The 20141-nt window shown below is 49.2% G+C and overlaps 1 protein-coding gene across 1 annotated transcript; it reads left to right on the top strand.

Annotated features, from left to right (window-relative positions):
- Positions 1 to 11353: 11353 nt before the first annotated feature.
- On the top strand, positions 11354 to 19121 carry Il4 (interleukin 4). The gene is made up of 4 exons (XM_013030904.1): positions 11354 to 11528; positions 11814 to 11867; positions 16947 to 17108; positions 19011 to 19121. Exons 1-4 carry the CDS (start codon positions 11391 to 11393, stop codon positions 19119 to 19121), a joined length of 465 nt encoding a protein of 154 aa, XP_012886358.1. The 5' UTR covers positions 11354 to 11390.
- Positions 19122 to 20141: the final 1020 nt, after the last annotated feature.

Below are 20141 nucleotides of genomic sequence, written 5' to 3'. Positions count from 1 at the left end.
GACAGACAAAAAAAGTCTCATGGACTTTCCTGCTGGGACTGGCTTTGAACCTTGATCTTTAGATCTCAGTTTCCTGAGTAGCAATTATTACAGCCATTAGCCACCAGTACCTGGCTTTGTGTGTGTGTGTGTGTGTGAGAGAGAGAGACAGACAGACAGACAAATGAACAGACACAGAGAAACAGAGAGACAGAGTTGTGTACTGGGACTTAAACTTACAGTACTGGGCTCTCACTTGTTTTTCTGCTCAAGATTGATGCTCTAGGGGCTGGGAAGGTGGCTCAGTGGTAGAGTGCTTGCCTTGCATGCATGAGGCCCTGGGTTCGATTCCTCAGCACCACATAAGCAAAAAGAAAAAAGCTGGAAGTATTGCGTGGCTCAAGTGGTAGAGCACTAGCCTTGAGCTGAAGAGCTGAGGGACAGCGCCCAGGCCCAGAGTTCAGGACCCACGACCAGATCCCTCCCAAAAAAAAACAAAGACTGAAGCTCTAGCACTTGAGCCACACCTCTATTTCCTGCTTTTTGCTGGTTAAGTGGAGGTAAGTGTCTCACAGCTTTTCCTGCCCAGGCTGGCTTCAAACCAAGATCCTCAGATCTCAGCCTCCTGAGTGGCTAGGATTATAGGTGTGAGCCACTGGCACTGTTTTGTGAAAGCCCATACTCTTAACTGTTCTGCACCTCTGTCCAAAAGCCACCTTCCTGACCACACTGTCTCCTCTAGAATACTGTCACCTGTCTGTCCAAGCGTCACTCCCTTGTTACTAATCCATTCAGTCCCTGGACCCCAGCCACCAGGGAGTACACAATCACCCCCTTGGTGAACAAAGAGGCATGTAGCTCTGGAGTGGGCAGTTAAGGCCAAAGGCCCCAGGTGGACTTCACTTGAGAGCCAGGCTTTAAAGAAATTAGTGCATAAATCAACTGCACAATAGAGCTTTTGGAGCCAGGCGTCGGTGGCTCACCCCTGTAATCCTAGCTACTCAAGAGGCTGAGAAATGACGATAGTACTCCAAACCAGTCTGGGCAGGAGAATCTATGAGACTGTTATTTCCAATAAAAACTGGAAGTGGAGCTGTGGCTCAAAGTGGTAGAGCGCTAGCCTTGAGTGGAAAAAGCTCAGAGACAGCACCTGGGCCCTGAGTTCAAGCCCCATGTTGTGCCAAAAAAAGAAAAAAAATCTTTTGTTGTGGTATTTACATATAAGCATATACATACTTTGATCAAATTCACCCCATCTGAGGACTGGGAAGGTGGCTCAGTGGTAGAGTGCTTACCTTGCATGCATGAGGCCCTGGGTTTGATTCCTCAGCACCACATAAGCAAAAAAAAGCCAGAAGTGGTGGTGTGGCACAAGTGGTAGAGCACTAGTCTTGAGCTGTAGAGCTGAGGGACAGCGCCCAGGCCCAGAGTTCAGGCCCCACAACTGACAAAAAAAAAAAACAACACCCCATCTATATTACTTCTCTCTCTCTCTTTTGGTCGTGGGGCTTGAACTCTGGGCCTGGGCGCTGTCCCTCAGCTCTTCATCTCAAGGCTAGTGCTCTACCACTTGAGCCACAGCACCACTTTTGGTTTTCTGGTGGTTTGTTGGAGGTAAGAGTCTTATGGAGTTTCCTGCCTGGGCTGGCTTTGAACTGTGATCTTCAGATCTCAGCCTCCTGAGCCGCTAGGATTACAGGCGTGAGCTACCAATGCCCGACATTACTTTTCTTACACACTCTCTCCTCTCTGACTCAGAACAGAGCTCTGCCTTCTTTGTTGTTAGGTCTCAGCAAGCGCCAGCTACAGGTCAGGCCGGTCAGCGTCTTTGCTCAGTGCCCAGAGCAGAAGGTGGCCCCAGAAGGGTGGACACCTTTGCAAAGGGTGAAGCACTCTGAACGGCAGGCCGGCCCAGCGCCTGTGCTGTGAGAGCTCATGGGTGATAGTTGGGGACATGGCGGGGACTTGACGGGGGAGGGGAGGAGGGAAGGGACACCCCCCAGGGAAGAGGCAAGGGAGAAGCGGAGGCTGGCAGTGCCACTAGCTGAGCCGCTCATCAGCCTTGGGCAGGGGGGCGGGAATTGTGCAGGACAGGGGGGCGGGACTGGGTCTTGCGGATGCCAAGGGCAGGGCAGCCCCTAAGTCCTGCCTGTGGCCAGCAGGGAACTAGCCACGTGGACTAGTGACTGCCAGGTACCGTGGCACATCCAGAACTAGCATCAGAAGGAACCCCAGTGGCCCCAAAGGGGGACACTGCCCTGCAGCCGCCCCCCTCTGCTGGCAGTGGAGGCTGCTCTACGAGATCAAAGCCAGGAGGTAGTTATAAAGGGGTAATGATTTTTCTTTACACCCAAAAACCCCAAACCCAAGAATTCAGCAAAGCAGTGCTCACACGGACCCTCGTTCTCTCTACTGATCAAGGCGTAAGTCTGTCTTGCAGAATACAAGCCAGACAGCTCTTCTAGAGAAATCACTGGGACTGGCTGGAGGGAAACTCCCCAGGGGCCATTTCCCACCCTTTGGACTTGGGCTCCGGGAGGGTGGAGGGATGGTGCGCCTCGCCTGAGGGGGGCGGGGGGGGGCGGGGAGGACGGGAGGGCTATGCCAGGCTCTACCACTAGGGGGCCACAGCCTGCCACATCCTCAGCACCAACCACCACAGCCCTCATCCATCCACCACCCTTAGGAGACTGTCCCCAGCTGTGAGCTGAAATGGGCCCAGGGCCCCCCCAAGGGTGAAGGGTGCTTTACACGCAGCCATAAAACTAAGACAGCGCTGGTGGCAAGAGGGAAAGAGAAGGGGAAAGAGGATGGGGTGGAGAGGAAGAGAAAGGGAGAAGAGGAAAGAGGGAAGGAAGGAGGGAGAGAGACAGACCTCGGTGTCAGGTTGTTAGCTGCAGAGCTGGTGAGAGGCCCCTAGCATTTGCTAGTATTTGTTTGTGTTGCCAATCCTGGGGCTTGAACTCAGGACATGGGAACTGTCCCTGAGCTTTTGCTCAAGGCTAGCACTCTACCACTTGAGCCACAGCGCCACTTCAGGCTTTTTCTGTGCTTGTGGTACTGAGGAAGCGAACCCAGGGCTTCACTACGAAGCCACATTCCCACCCCTGGACCCCTAGTGTTACCGGGAGAGTTTTCTGCAGGCACACATGGCTTCTCTCTTACACAAGCAGGGCCCAGAGAGAAGGGGGCTGAGGTCAGTATGCCTGGCCAATGAGAGGCCTTTGCTAGCTGAGGGTCCAGGGCCGGGAACCCCTCAATACCTTCAGAAAGCCAAGACTGGGAGGTTTCACAAGAAGAGGAACTGGTGAGGTTTTACTAGAAGAGGGTGCAAGTGAAAAACTGAGCCCCACAGGCCAGTTTCTGGTGAACTCGGCAGCCATCACCGGGACTGCTCAGGATGAGGGGGTGAGAATGCACTCAGAGGCTTTCTCTGAGAAGGGGCAGGGCCTTGGGGACTAAGGCCCCAAGCCATTTCCCTGGGATTGCAGGCCAGGCTTTATCAACACCATCAGCTTATCGCTTTGGCCTTCTGGTCAGCTGGGAGGCATCTTTTGGCCTCTTGGGTGAGCGGACACAAGATGCCAAACTCCAGCCCTTGCTCCTCCTTTGGACCAACTCCTTTCCAAAGATGGAGGCTAGCCAGGCTCGAGGCCTGGGATGGATCATCAGAGTTCTACAGGTCCAGGCTGTCCTATCTTAACTCAGGGAGAAAAAAAAAAATTAACAAGTCACACGAGGTCTCATTATCTTCATTCATTTCTCAGCTCCACCCAAAAGCAACAGGGCCCAGGGTGTGCAACGAACTTTCCCAGAACAACTGATTTTCTCAGCAGCCAGGGAGGGTCCCGCCCCCCCCCCACCCCCCCAGGCCATGACAAGGCCATCTGAAACCCCAGAAGCAATTTTCTACTTACAACCTCACTTTCTGTGGCTCTCTCTCTCCCTTCCCCTCCACAGAGCCTTCTCTGGATGGAAAGTGATTCTCTTACCATGTCACACACTCAGAAACTCCCCAGCCGTGCCCGGCCGGGGCTGCTATGTGGTCAGAGTGACGCAGGCAATCACAATTAAATCTAGCAGATCTCGTCAGCTTGGGGGAGGAGGGGGACACAGAGCTTTCTGAAACTCCCATGGGACGAAGACCCCAAGCCAGCTCTGGTGTCCCTTTACAGCCCTTGTTGGCTTATTGAACACTCAGCCCAGAGGGATCTGCGGCCCCCTCTCTTCCCCCCACCCCCTCCACTCACCCCATGTTGCCAGCCTGGGGAGCTCCAGATGCCACTAGAAAGAGCAATTTCTCATTTTGCCTACTCTTTCCTTTCTTCTAATCTTGGCTTATCACATGGCTATAATAAGCATACACCCAGTTTCCAATGGAGGATGGAGATATTTTTTAAATGGAAAAGAAGAAGACTTTGAAGCCAGGCGCCCTGTGGCTCACGCCTGTCATCCTAACTACTCAGGAGGCTGAGATCTGAGGATCACAGTTCAAAGCCAGCCTGGGCAGGAAATTCCGTGAGACTCTTATCTCCAATAAAATCGGAAGTGGCGCTGTGGCTCAAGGGGTAGAGCACTAGCCTGGAGCTGAAGAGCTGAGGGACAGCGCCCAAGCCCAGAGTTCAAGTCCCATGACTGACAAAAAAAAAACCAAAAAAACAAAAGACTCAGAAGACTCTGAGGTGGGTTCCTGGTCCACAGAAGGGGTTGATCAGGGCCAGGGCAGATGAAGGGCCTAGCAGTGTCCCCTACAGTGTGACCTGTAGACACCTTGGAGGTCACAGCTCAGTCACACACACACACACACACACACACACACACACCCCTACCTTATGGCCCTTTTGCTTCTAACTCCTCATCACCGGCCTTCCCCTCCCCATGCCCCACCACATCCCTACCATTTCATCCCGACACATGGACCAGGCAGGAGCCTTGGGCGGGTTGGATGCCGGCACGTTTGCATTGGATGAGTTGGGGTTCCTTGAGCTGAGGAGGAGAGGCCTGTGGAATTATGCGGCCTATTGGTCTCAAATGCAAACGTTCTGGCCACACAATGGCTTCCATTTTGCCTGATTTTTCTCATCTCCATCTGCCCCCTGTGCTCACAGCCATCTTTCCCACTGATATCATAACTTGTCAGTTCACCCAAAGATCCAGCCCCTGACCTGGCCACCCCACGCCTCTCAAGACTGCTCAGGGCCTGGGCACTATCCCTGAGCTTTCGTTTGCTCAAGGCTAGCACTCTGGCACTTCCAGCTTTTTCTGTGTATGTGGTACTGAGGAATGGAACCCAGGGCTTCATGCATGCTAGGCAAGCACGCTCCCTCTGAGCCACATCCCCAGCCTTTTTATTCATTCTTGTTTGCTTGCTTTGCTTTGCACGTGCTGGCACTGGGGCTTGCACTCGACCTCTGCTCATGCTGGCTTCTCTGCTGAAGGTATTTAAGTCATACTTCTGCTTCTCACATTTTGCTGGTTAACTGGAGATAAGGGTCTTTTGGGTTTGTAATGCCAGGACTGGCTTCTAACTCCGATCCTTAGGTCTCAGCCTTCCTGAGTAGTAGTTAGGCTACAAGTGGCTTTTCTTGATGGCTTGCTATGTGCCACGCACTCTGCCAAACCTTTGGTTCTCTTACACATCCTTCCTTTCACACCTCTACTAGGCCAGTTATACAGACACATCTGCACGGCCACTTGCCCAAGGTGACACAGGGCTGGGGTTCAGACCAGCCAGGCCCCCCGATTCCCCTGCCTGCACTTTGACACTGCTCTCCTGTACAGTGACTCCCATCCGCAGTGCTCCCCTCGGTCCCACCCCAGCCACACTCTCTGCGGTCCCCTCCTGACACCCTACCAGCCCCCCTGCCCCTCACAGAACCCCATCTATTCCCACATCAGAGTCCCCACTTTTCCCGAAGCCCGGGAGGCGCCAGGAGGGCCTGGGCCCTCACGGGTGCCAGCTGCTGGGAGACAGGTGCGGGGCTGTGTCCGCCCTGCTCAGCCCGTTCCTGGAGACTTTGCCAGCTTGAGTGCGCATAGCAGGTTGTCTCAGACTCAGCCAAAGTTGAGTCTCGATTCAAACTGGCTTCTCCAAGGGTCTGAGGAAGCAGAAATGGGGGTGCCATCATCCCAGTACTTTGGGCTGGGGAGGGATGTCTTTCCCCCATCATGGGGCAATTTGCAGGTGTGGGGGAAGCCATGGCCCTGGGGAGGGGATGGCCAGAACTCCCATGTAACCTCAAAGACAGCACACAGGACTGGGAAGGTGGCTCAGTGGTAGAGTGCTTGCCTAGCATGCATGAAGCCCTGGGTTCCATTCCTCAGTACCACATACACAGAAAAAGCCAGAAGAGGCTCTGTGGCTTAAGTGGTAGAGTCTAGCCTTGAGTACAGAAAGGCTCAGGGACAACTCCCAGACCCTGAGTTCAAGCCCCAGGATTGGCAAAAACAAAAACAAAAAAGGTAGCACACAGTTCTTCTTATTCTTCCAAGCCCAGGGTCCAGGCTGGCACCTGCTATGCCCAGCACCTCCCTGAGGAAGATACTTTTGTGTGTGTGCCAGTCCTGGGGCTGGAACTCTGGGCCTGGGTACTGTCCTTGAGTTTTTAACTTTATCATTTGAGCCATAGCTCCATATCCAGCATTTTTGGTCCTTAATTGGAGATGAGTCTCACAGACTTTCCTGCCTGGGCTCGCTTTGAACCGTGATCTTTAGATTCTCAGCCTCTTGAGTAGCTAGGATTACAGGCGTGAACAACCAACCAGCACCCAGCAGAAAGTGCTTTTATGACTAGAGCTCCACAGCAGAATCTGTTTTTTGCCACCTTTCCAGGTCCCCTAAGTCATGGCAACAACTGTGACTCAACAGAAAGAGATATGGACCAAAGACTGAAATGGAGACACATCATCCCAGAGCGACAAGTGTGGGAAAAAAGCCTATGTGACAAACCTGCCATGGCCTGTCCCTGAGACAGGAAGTGCCACAGCCACTCACCCAACCAACCGGGCGCTGGTGGCTCACGCCTGTAATCCTAGCAACTCAGGGGGCTGAGATCTGAGGATCGTGGTTCCAAGCCAGCCCAGGCAGAAAAGTCCATGAGAGGAGCTGGGAAGGTGGCTCAGGGGTAGAGCGCTTGCCTTGCATGCATGAGGCCTTGGGTTTGATTCCTCAGCACCACATAAGCAGAAAATAAAAATGGAAGTGGCGCTGTGGTTCAAGTGGTAGAGTGCTAGCCTTGAGCTGAAGAGCTGAGGGACAGCGCCCAGGCCCTGAGTTCAGGCCCCACAACTGACAAGAAAGAAAGAAAGAAAGAAAGAAAGAAAGAAAGAAAGAAAGAAAGAAAGAAAGAAAGAAAGAAAGAAAGAAAGAAAGAAAGAAAGAAAGAAAAAAAGAAAGGAAGGAAGAAAGAAAGAAAGAAAGAAAGAAAGAAAGAAAGAAAGAAAGAAAGAAAGAAAGAAAGAAAGAAAAAAAGGAAGAAAGGAAGGAAGGAAGGAAGGAAGAAAGGAAGGAAGGAAGGAAGGAAGGAAGGAAGAAAGGAAGAAAGGAAGATGTCTGCGAGACTCTTATCTCCAATTAACCACTGGAAAACTGGAAGTGACACTGTGGCTCAAGGTGGTAGAGCACTCGCCTTGAGCAAAATAGCTCACTGATAGCACCCAGGCCCTGAGTTCAAGCCCCATAACTGACAAAATAATAATAATGATATAATACTAATAATGCTGTCACTAGCACTCATGATGTAGCAAGTCCTAGCCCAAGCACTTTTTTTCTAGCACAACCTCATAATTCACCCCCAGTTTTTGGATGAGACTGGGTATGCCAGGGTCACACAGGGAGAGACACATATGCACCATGTTCACCTCTGATAACAGCTGCCCTTCGCGGAGTGCCAAGCATGCCAGGGCCAGAAACAAGATCTCAATGGAGACAGAGGAGTCAGAGCTGCTCATGCAGCAAAGGGCCCTGCCACACACAGAGTCCAGCAGTGTCGTCTTCATGTTCCCTCCTGAGCTTTGGGGCCTACAGGATTGAGGGCCTCCTGGACGCCACTGCTCTTTTTTTGGGGGGGGGTGGGATGGTCATGGGGCTTGAACTCAGGGCCCAGGCACTGTCCCTGAGCTTTTGTGCTTAAGGCTAGGGGCTCTACCACTATGAGCCACAGCTCCACTTCTGGCTTCTTGGTGGTTAATCGGGGATAAGAGTCTCATGAACTTTCTTGTCTGGATTTGGCTTTGAATTGCAATCCTTAGCTCTCAGTTTCCTGAGTAGCTAGGATTACAGGCGTGAGCTACCAGTGCCTGGCTGTTGCTCTCCTCTTTAATGCAGAATTATGCCTTCCCAACTTCTGCTTGCTCTGTTGCATGTGCAGCCACTATAGTGCCATCACTTGAGGCTACATGACCCCAATTTTCTTCTACTTTTTTTTTGGGGGGGGCAGTACTGAGACTTCAACTCTGGGACCTTGCTTGGCTTTTTTGCTCAAGGCTGATGCTTTACCACCTGAGCCACAGCTCTACTTCTGGCTCGTTTTGTGTGGTTAATGGGAGATAAAGAGGCTCACAGACTTTTCTGCCCAGGCTGGCTTGGCATCAAAGTCTTCAGATCTCCATTTTCTGGGTAGCCAGGATTACAGGTGTGAGCCATGGCCACTGGGCTCTTTTTCTACTCTTTGAGGAAATCTGATCAGTTCCCGATGTTCGGGAAAGTTGATTCCCTTTTCTTTGGCTTCATTCAACTATTGAAACAAGCCAAACAAGCTTGTATTCTGCTCCTGATCCAAAGGTTTCCAGATTATCTTCCTTTCCTGTTTTGCCATCTTTGCCCAAAGAGCCTCTGGTCCAGACTGGCCCTGCGCAGCACCCAGAAAATGCCTACTGAGTGCACAAAAGGCCTTTCCACTAGAACAGATACTCTAGAACTGTCTTTCTCCTGTACCTGTTCCTCTGTGCTCGAGCTTTCCCTCAAGAACCTACCTAACTGGACTCTCCAGGAGCCTGACCAGAGCAGGCTGAGAGTTCTCAATGCTCTACCCTTCCTCCATATGAAGGTACCTCATGCTTATTTCACACACTAAACTTCAGCTAGCTTCTGGTGGTTCATGTCTGTTATCTTAGCTACTCAGGAGCCTGAGACCTAGAATACAGTAGTAAACTTTGGATCCAGCTCAGGCTGAAAAGATCAAGAGAACCCAGCTCCAAAATAGGCAGCAAAAAAGCAAGGCTGGAGGCATGGCTCAAGTGGTAGAGCACCAGCCTACCAACACAACACAAAGCCTAGAGAATCAACTGAAGTCACTCAAGGGATATGTTTCTTAAAAAAAAAAAATATATATATATATATATTCCTGATGGGTCCCAATAGTTTATGCTAGCCCAATGATTCCTAGTGACCCCCTAAAGAATTGAACATCTGAACAAGATGCCTCAGGGTAGAGCTGGCCACACCAGGGACTACGGTGAGACTGGTCTGGATCTGGAGAGTGGAGCTAGAGGATGGGTTCGGGTTCAACGGAGCAGCCAACAGTCCCTTCAACCTTGCTTTCCAGAAACTCTAGGAAAAACTCAGACACAAGACCTGATGGGACTCCTCCCTGCCACCCCCCGCCCCCAGCCCTGCAGTCTGAAGATACTTTTTGTCCCATATGGAAGTGCTAAAGAGGCCATGACAATGGGAGTTCTGAGCTTGGGGGGAGGGGGGTCTCTGTGTCTGAGCTTGGGGGGGGAGGGGGGTCTCTGTGTCTTTTGGCTGCTTCTCATTCAGATCCTTGTCCAATAAAACAACTACTTCTGCATTACACTTCCCTGAGTTCTCTTTCTTGAGAGGGGACACCAAGGAACCCTAAATTTGTAAGCAGTTGGTGGGAAATGAAAGGGTCTGAGGAGTGCTGACTTATGCCTGGGGACGAAGGGAAAGGCAGTCTTATGGAAGGCAGCGCTGTGACCCTGTGAAAGTGTGTGTGGGGGGGGGAAGGAGCGGAGCAGGAGGGAGAGCAGCCTCCTTGTACAGCCCCAGTGAGGATCATGGACGCACCCATGTGAGGACCTCCCCGCCACGGCTGTCTGCTTCTCTCTTCCCCTCCTCAGAACTGGAGGTGCTGGGTTACATACAGAAGTCCACCCAGCCTTAGAAACAGGTGATCTGCTGTTCATGACAACACAGATGAGCTAGAGGTTAGGGATGCCAAGTGAAATAAGCCAGGCACAGACACGCTGCTGGGGAATGGGAAGGGTGGGGGAGAGGTTGGTTAAAGGATACGAAGTTCTACCCAGAGTGGAGGGATGAGCCCATGGCTCATGCCTGTAATCCTAGCTACTCAGGAGGCTGAGATCTGAGGATTGAGGTTCGAAGACAGGCCAGGTAGAAAAGTCTGTGAGACTTTCATCTCCAATGAACCACCAAAAAGCTGAAAAGGGAGTTGTGGCTGGCTCAAGTGGTAGAGCACTAACCTTGAGTGAAAAAGCTCAGAGACATTGCCCAGGTAACCCTAAGTTCAAGCCCTAATACACACACACACACACACACACACACACACACACACACACACACACACACTCTAGAAGCATTGGGAGAGATGATCTTGAAAGCTTCTATATTGGTAAAGATCTTATGGGCCTGCTAGGTCTCAAATTTGATATCATTTGTCCTTTTCCCAAAGATCTCAAACTGCAAAAACAAACTGGAACAAGAGAAGACTTTGGGGGTTGGAGGTATGGCTCAGTTGGTAGAGCACTAACCAAAGAGCAAAAGCATCAGGTACCAAGTTCGAGCGAGAGAGAGAGAGAGGGAGAGGGAGAGAGAGGGAGAGAGAGAGAGAAAACCTCTGCCTGTTGTTTTACCCAGAGAAAAGAGAAGAGCCCTGGTTCTCTTTTCCCATATGAGAGAGTTCCAAGATGCCCACCCCCACACACCCCATACTTGAAAGAAGCCAGGTCAAAATATGTGCAAGTCAAATTTTCTTGATATTACTCTATCTTTCCCCAGGAAAGATGGTAGTAACACAATTCGGACACCTGTGGCCTCTTCCTTGTATGAAAAGCAAAAGCCAGCCCAACTGCTAAACTGATAAGATTAATCTAAAGACCAAATTATGGTGTAATTTCCTATGCTCTAACTTTGTAGTTAATTTAAAAAAAAAAAGGTTTCATTTTTCTACTGGTATGATTTCATAGGAACATGTTACCTGTTTCTCTGAGGCATTTTTTTCTCCTGGAAGAGAGGCGCTGATTGGCCCCACCCCTGCCAAATGACTGACAATCTGGTGTAATGAAAATTTCCAATGTAAACTTATTTTCCCTCGGTTTCAGCAATTTTTAAATCTATATATAGAGATATCTCTGGTCAGAATTGCATTGTTCGCGCCTCCTGATAAACGAATCGCCTCACATTTGTCACCGACGATAGAGATCTATTGATGGGTCTCACCCCCCAGCTGACGGCCCCGCTCCTCTTCTGCCTGCTAGCATGTACGACCGCCAGCCCTGCTCACAGATGCGACGACGATGCCTTGCGAGAGATCATCAAAACCCTGAACACACTGTCAGGGAGAAAGGTGAGTAGTCTATCTGGCACCATCTCTCCCGATGATCAGATGTTAGCTGTGGGTCGTTGTAGGCCATGCAAACTGAACTGCTGAGAAAAAGATGGTACCTGTCCATGGGGGGGGGGTAGGATGGGGAGTGAAGTAAGGTTCTCTCCTGCCTACTTTCTTTTGGGGGGGGGAGATTGCAAGAAGTCTTCTTGAGGCGAGGGAGTGACACGCAGGATTGTCAAGGATTTATCTGTGGAGGTGGAAATTCATTCTGTCTTTTATCCTCTCGTCCCTGCTTATGCCAAGACGCCGTGCACCGAACTGACTGTAGCGGACATCTTTGACTTTGCTGGCCCCCAGGTAAGAAAGCCATCCTGCGGGCTGCTTGTGCGGATGAGGGACTTGAGAGAGGAGAGCATCCACAAGTGTGGAAACCAGAAACTTCTCTAATTAGAAAGCGGAGCAGCCCACATAAGGCGGTGGTGGTTTTTTTTTTTTTGCACAATGAGAATTTTTGAGTATGTTTTGGCATTTCTGGTTTTACTGAACTGAAAAGATGTGTGTGTGTGTGTATGTGTGTGTGTCTCTCTCTCTACACACACACACACACACACACATTTATATCTGTATTTGGCCAAGCTAACTCAGATCTGGTGAAGGAAAAGCTCTTTGGAGTTTTAGCCAACTTTGGCATCATACCAAGAACACCAGAGGCCTGTTCAATGAGATGCTTTCTGGGGGGGGGGTGGCCAAGGCATTTTGTAAAAACCAGATACTCTCACAAACACAGATTTTGAGATTACAGGCCGAGAGAGCTTTCACTTTGTCTATGAGACTTCATAAGGCAACACAAAATGGGATCATCAGAGCCTTCCTCTTTGACAGTCTGGTCACCAAAGAGGCTCTGGGATCTGGGGCCGGCTTGCCGCGAGTCCCCTCTGAACAGACCTGCCGCATACAGTGGGTTCATCCCATCCCTGCTTCTGCCTGGGCATCTAGCCTTTCTGCCTCCCTCCCTCTCTCTCACCCCCACCCCTCACCCCTCCATCTGCAGTGGGAGGACATAGATGTGACAACTGATAGTGCATTTTCTCCGACAAACACATGACTACAGCCCTATCGATGGCTCTGAGCGCTGCAGTTCCTGTTTTTATGGAAACACACAACTGAGAATGAAAACCCCAAAGCCTCGATTAACCAGGGGTTACTCCTAACTACCTGTTTTCTATAGGTACTAGATGGACAACTTGTGCAGGTTGTGAGTCCCGGGTGGAGGGAGGGCGCGTGGGTCCACAGCCAAGCACCCAGGCCACGAATGGGGCCCATCTTGCTTCAGACATTTATTTTTCACTATCTCATTTTGTTAAAGATTATTCCAGGACTCTAAGGCCAGATGAGTTTCTGAAGGACAATACATACACATACAACTTAACTTTGTGTGTGTGTGTGTGTGTGTGTGTGTAACTTCCAAGTCCTTCAATTTAGATGGTACCTACTGGGGTGTGCCCTGGCTCTGCAGAAGCCTTTACACTGCAGAGAAGATGCTAGCAAAGCTCAGGGAAGCCAGGGAGGTGCCCCGAGAGAGTCCTGAGGGTCTAGAAGGACAGACCTATGGTTTTCATTCTGACATTAACTGGCTATATGGCCTTTGGCAATTCTGAGACTCAGTTCTTTGAGGCTCAGTTTCCACATTTGAAGAGATGAAGGTGATTTGAAGGATGGCTGGAATCCAACTCATCATCATCATCATCATTATTAATTTTTGTTGGTCCTGAAGCTTGAATGCTCTACCACTTGAGCCACAGTGACACTTCCTGTGTTTTTCTGAGTGGTTTATTGGAGATAAGAGTCTCATGGACTTTCCTGCCCCGGCTGGCTTCAAGCTGCAATCCTCAGATCTCAGCTTCCTGAGTAGCTAGGATTATAGGTGTGAGCATCTGTGCCACTGGGATGCCTCTCCAGTTACAGTAAGGCACAGACTGCAGAGAAGCAAGGATTCTGAAGGCCAGCCGTTGAAACTGTTAAGGTCGAAGCTGTCTTGACTGTAAGCCTGGGGCCAAGCATTCATTTTGTGTGGTTACTAGAAGGCTCATTTCCTCTCACCTCTACCCAGGCTCCCCTCAGTTCTCCTTCACCTTCCTTACCACACAATACACAGGTCCTATACCAAATCCACACTTTCCTTAGTGCTCACCTGGCACGCAGGCCTGGCCCTTCACGGCCTCTAGTCCTCCTGGCATTAACCACTTCCTTTCTCCATTTTCTTTCCCGCTCACATTGCTGTTTGCTTAGCTATTAGGATGTTTCTGAAAAGGAAAAGACTATTATTTCATAAACCCCACTAAAGTGTCATGTGGGAGTAAAAGGCACTGTTTTGGAAGGTGAGTTAACGTTCCAAATCTAGTGTTGATTTTATTTCTTATGGGGAATAAGCCTTCCAGAATTTTCTGAGATGAGCAATAGTTGCTGGAAAGAATATATCTTGGACTTCACAGGCTACACTTGCCTGGCTGTTACTGAAACCAAGGTTGTTTGGGCAAGAGCAAAGCAGGAATGAGCAAGGACTTTTTCGGTGGAGTTATTTCCTATATACTATAGAGAGCTGAAGTTCATAGTTATTAGAGAGCTCAACTAGTTTTGCCTGCTTGTGTTCATAGCACTGGCTGACTGGGTTTGGAGACAATGATAAACAATTACCAATAGGACTAAATTTTCATAGCTCTGATGGAAACCAGTTGAGAACTGAGTTAAACGTCTACTCAAGCCAAGTCTGGTGGCTCACACCTGTCAGCCTAGCTACTCAGAAGGCTGAGATCTGAGGATTGTGGTTCAAAGCCACCCCGAGCAGGAAAGTCTGTGAGAATCTTATCTCCAATTAACCATCAGAAAACCAGAAATGGAGTTGTGGCTCACAGTGGTAAAGCAGTAGCCTTGAGCTGAAGAGCTGAGGGATAGTGCCCAGGACCTGAGTTCAAGCCCCACAACCAAAAAAAAAAAAAAAAAGTCTACCAAAGCCACTATAGCACAAGAAACTTCCTAAGTGGCTACTTCCTTCCGTTTTGTTGAGAGGAACAGGTTTGCTTGTGGTATGGGCCCTAGATTGACTTTTGAGTCATTTTCTGAGAAGTTATGAATGGCCAGGTTGACTGGGTTGTCAAAGTGCCTCTCTGAGCCATGGCCAGACCTGCCCGCCCCCACCCCCCACTCCGTAGAACACAGGAGCCCCACAAATAGGTGGACCACATCTGGCAAGAAGTCAGAACGTAGGATAAAGTGTTATCCTTTGGCAGCAAAACCAATCAAATTAAAAATTTAAGGCTTTTGACTGAATCTACCTTTAGAAAGAGTTCTTTTAAGTTTTTCTATCTGATGCAGGCTCCAATGTTATCTTTGTTGCCTTTAGATAGTCCTTTGAAAAACCATCTTGAGCTAGGTGCTGGTTCCTCACACCAGTATTTGTAGCTACTTAGGGGGCTGAGATCTGAGGACTGGAGTTCAAAGCCAGCCGAAGTAGAAAAGTCAGTAAGACATTGATCTCCAAATAGCTAGCAAAAAGCTGGAAGTGGAGGTGTGCCAGCTTTCATGCAAAAGCTAAGGGAAAGTGCTAGGCCCCAAGTTCAATCCCCAGTACTAGCCCATGCACACACGTGCACACACATGCCCATGTATCCTGACAGTCAGGGAGCAGGGGACAGATAAACTAGGGTGCAAATACATAATGAGTTTTTAATGCAGATTTCAATCAAATGTTCTTAGCGACTACTGAATGACCTAGTGTACATTAGGTGACAGAACAGTAACAACAGCTGATTTCTAGTTTGGAAAAAAAAATGTCTTAGAACAGCCTGGGAAGCTAATTGCTGAAATATTAACTGTATGATATCTCTGGCTGGCAAGATAGGAAAATTCATTTTTGTTAAAAAAATACTTTGATAGTCAAGATAAAAAGATTGTAATTGTAAGAACTTAAAATCTGCTTCTGGAGTTTTCCAGAATGCTTTCCACTGCACTGGCTCAGCAGGTCAGAGTGGGGTCTCTAACAAACTCCTGAGGAGCGACCCTGGACCACAGCAGCAAGGGCTGAGGTCAGGTTCCAGTGGAGGCTAGAGATAGCTTCTGAACCCCCTAGAAACAGAGCTCACGCTGAGACCTCTCTCCAGGCTCTGGGGATGTGGACAAAGAGAGGCTAACCCAGTCCTGGATGGATGGAGACACAGCCCTCTCTCCCAGGGCTGCCAACAAGAATTGTTTCCTTGCTTGGGGCTGGTGGTTGACGCCTGTCATCCTAGCTACTCAGAAGGCTGAGATCTGAGGATCACAGTTCAAAGTCAAGCCTGAGCAGGAAAGTCCATGAGACTCCTACCTCCAATTAACCTTCCAAAAGCCAGACATGAACTATAGTTCAAGTGGTAGAACCCTAGCCTTAAGCACAAAAGCTCAGGGACAGTGCCCAGGCCCTGAGTTCAAGCCATAGGACGTGTGTGTGTGTGTGTGCGTGCATGCACGCACACACACACACACACACACACTCACACAAAAGTTCCCTTCTTGTACATTCACTCTTCTAAGTCTCAACATCCCCAAGAAGAGCCAAGTGACCAGACTGCAAGCCTTCCAAGTTCTCAGTGTTTGCCACTATAAGCCAAAGGCCCCTTACAGAAGCTGAGGGCCTACTTCAATGGTGACCTCTCCCAGGAGCCTCCCTGCCCCAAACTGCTCACTTACCTGTCCACGTATGGGAGAAATGTCTTCACTCCTCCCTTGGACCACAAACTTCTCCACAGCCACAGCTCTGTCACTGGCGTGGGCCACACGGCCAGTGCGGCCTGAGGATAGAGCTTCCTCATTCAGCAAACATGGCTGATCTCCAGGGCAAGCCAGTCACAGGCATAAGAGCAAATGCCTAAGAGCTGATGCAGGTGCCTTGTGTGGAAAGAACTCCGACGGCCATGGGCCGCAGACACAGATGATCTGAATCGGCTTCATATGAGTTCTCTCTTCATCAAAACCCCCAAGGGAAAAAAGAACAACAGTTAAAAACAAACAAACAAAAACTGGGAAGATCCGAGAGACAAAGTGTGCTTGAGAGAGGTTGTTTATAGAGATTTGTGCCAAGTCCAGGGCCAGTGGCTCACACCTGTAATTCTAGCTACTGAGGAGGCTGAGTGAGATCTGAGGATGGCGGTTCCAATATAGCCTGGGTAGGAGAGGGAGGGGGAGAGGGAGGAGAAGAGAGAGAGGGAAGGAGGGAGACAGAGTTTTGTAACTAGCCAGGGCCTTGCTTTGAGGCCTGAGGATATGTGAAAATTGATTTACAGTTGGGCAACGTCACCGTCTCTATTTGTCTTCCTGGAAAGAAGAAATCAGGAGGACAAAAAGAACTCTTCCATGTTGAAAATCAGAGCCAGCCATGGCGATCTGTGGTATTTCTCTTTATAGAACACATCTGAGATGGAAAACCTCTGCCGGGCTATGACTGTGCTTCAGCAGACCTACCAAAACGGCAGTGAGCTGACCCAGTGTCTGACCAGACGCAAAGAACACGACATTCTCCATCATCTGAGAAGACTCTACAGGGCGCTCTACAGCAGGGTCACATTGGTAAGCTGCACTGTTGCAGCCTGGCTTCCAAGCCATCTTTCTTCCTTAGGAGTTGTGGTGCTCTGATCAGCCACCTGCCCATTCAGCAAGTGTTTGTTGAGGCTCTTCAAGCACCAGGTTCTAGGCTGTTCTAGGCATCAAGGCTGCAGCATTAAAGATAAGCAGGCGATCCCCACCCTCAGGAAATGTTTGACTGGGGCACTTGGAAGACACAAGCCTTGGTAATATCATGTCTAGTAGTGATTGTGCTTTGAAGAGCAACCTTAGGAGTTAGGAGCACAGATCATGGGAGAGAGGATGATTTATGGGAGGGGGTGACATTTCTGAGCAGACACTGGGGTAAGGAAGCAAGGCCACACAACTAATGCACAGGAGGACTTGCCAGGCCAAGGTCCTTAGGAGGACATGACTTCTACCTGTTCAGGGGGAGGGAGGGGCGTGGTTGGAGGCGTGGCTCAGTTGGTAGAGCACTAGCCAATGAGCTAACTCAGCAGATACCGAATTGGAGTTCTGGTTTCTGACCTAAAAGGAAAACGTGTGGCTGGATCAGAGGAAGCAAGGGAAGACTTTGGTGGATCAGTCCACATGAGCGCCTTTGGATTCTGCCCCCCAGGATGGTGGGAAAGACCTGCAGTACAGAGCAGGGCTGTGATTTGTATGATTTCCAGTGATCACTCCAGGGCTGTGGGCCTGGCTGAAGTGGTAGAGCACCTGCCTAGCAAGCCTGGGGCCATGGCTCCAAATCCCAGTACTGTTAAAGACAAAACAAAAACAATGCTGGTGTCAGTGGTTCACGCTACTCAGGAGGCTGAGATCTGAGGATGGGGGTCCAAAGCCAGCCCAGGCAGAAAAGTCTATGAGATTCTTATCTCCAATCTACCCACCCAAGACATCTGGAGGCAGAGATGTGGCCCGAGTGGAAGCATTAGCTAGCCTTGAGCAGAAGCAGCTAAGCAAGAGCAGGAAGCCCTAAGTTCAAGCCACAGTACTGGTGTGCATGCGCGCACACACACAGTCAGACGGAGAAGATTCCTTAGGTAGATGCCACTTAAAGTATAAATGTTTAAGGTATAAGTGAACAGAGAATGGAGGAGATCTAAGAATTGAGTCCAAGGGAGAAGCTAGCAGAGAGTAGTTAACTGGTAAAGTGGGAGAAAATGGGAAAGAGTCTGGTGCCCAGAAGGCAAGTGAAGACACTCTTCTAAGGACAGAGTGACCGACTCTGTCACATGTCCTGCAAGGTCACCACAATGCAGACTTGGAATGGCCATGGGACTGGCATGGTGGAGGGTGGAGGGAAGAGGGGGTGTGTTTACTGCAGGCCAGGCAGCCATGCAGAGGCGAAGCACCTTCCTCTGAGTAGCCTCTAGCTGTGACATACCTCTCCAGAGACTGTGGCACTTCTGAAGGAAGACAGGTCATGGTGGTAAAGTAACTAATTCTGGAGGTATAAGTAGCATGTACCAAAAGACAGGCAAATCTTAGCCGGCGCTGGTGGCTCACACCTGTCATCCTAACTACTCTGGAGGCTGAGATCTGAGGATCACAGTTCAAAGCCAGCCCGGGCAGGAAAGTCCGTGAGACTCTTATCTCCAATAAACCATGAAAAAACCAGAAGTGGTGCTGTGGCTCAAATGGTAGAGCACTAGCCTTGAGCTGAAGAGCTGAGGGACAGCACACAGGCCCAGAGTTCAAGCCCACCCCCCAAAAAAGACAGGCAAATCTTGGAGCTGACTGATAGTCAAGCTAGACTGGAGGCTTTGGTCTGATTACTGTTCAACTGGCAAATGACATCACCGGCTGGACCAAGCTGACAAACTTGGCCGGACAGATAGCAAGAGTAGAATGCTTATTGATCCGACTTAATGAAACGTGGGGTTCTTTTGTGTTCATTTGTTTTAGAAACACTGTCCTGTGAATGACTCCACAAAGAGCACATGGAAACACTTTTTGGAAAACCTAAAAAGGCTGATGAAGAAGAAATATTTACAGTGTGGAAGCTCGACATTTTAATTTATGTGTTTTAAATAGCTTTATTCTTTAGTATTTATATATTTATAACACATTATAAAATAAAATATATGTAACTCTAATCACAATGGCATTCAAAGAACTGGCTGTGTTTATTTTACCAGTGAAGTTACAGTTTGTAACTTTTAGGGATATTGATCTAATTTACTAAGAGGTCATAAATGGCATGAGAACAAGATGGAAAGATGACTTTCTTCTTAAGGATTACCTGTCCTTCCCTCCCTCCCTCCCCCATCCCTTCTTTCTTTCTGCCAGTCCAGAGGCTTGAACTCAGGGCCTGGGCAATGTCCCTGAGCTTATTTTATTTTTATTGTAAAGATATTGTACAGAGGGGTTACAGTTACATGAGTACATTTCCTAGAGAGCATGTTACCCCCTCCCCTGAGCTTATTTTATTTTGTTCAATGCTAACACTCTACCACTTGAGCTACAGCGCCACTTCCAGCATTTTCTGTTTATGTGGAACCCAGGGCTTCATGCATGCTAGGCAAGCACTCTACCACTACGCCACATTCCCAGACCAGATTACCTTTTCTTCCTGGGGACATAATAGCAAAGATAATTAAAGAGTACAAGGCCTTATAAGACACAAATGCTAAGACACCTTGCAGAGTGAGTCCATGAATTATATCATCACATATTTCTGAGCCAAAAAAAGCATCTGGGCTGCCTGGGGTTTGGCTCAGGAGACTGTTTTCTTGGCATGCACAAGGTCCTGGTGTTTGATCCCCAGGGATTGGGAAAGGGAAGAGAAAAAGAAAGAGAATCAACTGTATGCTTCCCCTTCTTTCCATGGAAATGTTATACTGAATCTACAGAAAGAAAAAAAAAAGAATCTTCACATGGCTCATGGTACTTGTCTCTACAGTGAACAATATTGAAAGTCGTAATAATGCAAATTCTCTTTGATTCTCCAATCTTGGGACTAACCAATCAAGTCATGGAGAACTTAACTATGACTGAAGAACAGACATTAAATGCTATTGATCTGACAAGATAAAA

Source organism: Dipodomys ordii, unplaced genomic scaffold, assembly GCF_000151885.1.
Source record: "Dipodomys ordii isolate 6190 unplaced genomic scaffold, Dord_2.0 Scaffold135, whole genome shotgun sequence".
Taxonomy (NCBI): domain Eukaryota; kingdom Metazoa; phylum Chordata; class Mammalia; order Rodentia; family Heteromyidae; genus Dipodomys; species Dipodomys ordii.
This window is presented reverse-complemented; position numbering and strand designations above follow the sequence as displayed.

Excerpts from the sequence above, each read along its gene's own strand:
- Il4 (XM_013030904.1), top strand. The coding sequence starts at position 11,391 with ATGGGTCTCACCCCCCAGCTGACGGCCCCGCTCCTCTTCTGCCTGCTA. Across the intron at positions 11,529-11,813 it reads ACACACTGTCAGGGAGAAAG|ACGCCGTGCACCGAACTGAC; the intron begins GTGAGTAGTCTA and ends GCTTATGCCAAG. Across the intron at positions 11,868-16,946 it reads TTGACTTTGCTGGCCCCCAG|AACACATCTGAGATGGAAAA; the intron begins GTAAGAAAGCCA and ends TTCTCTTTATAG.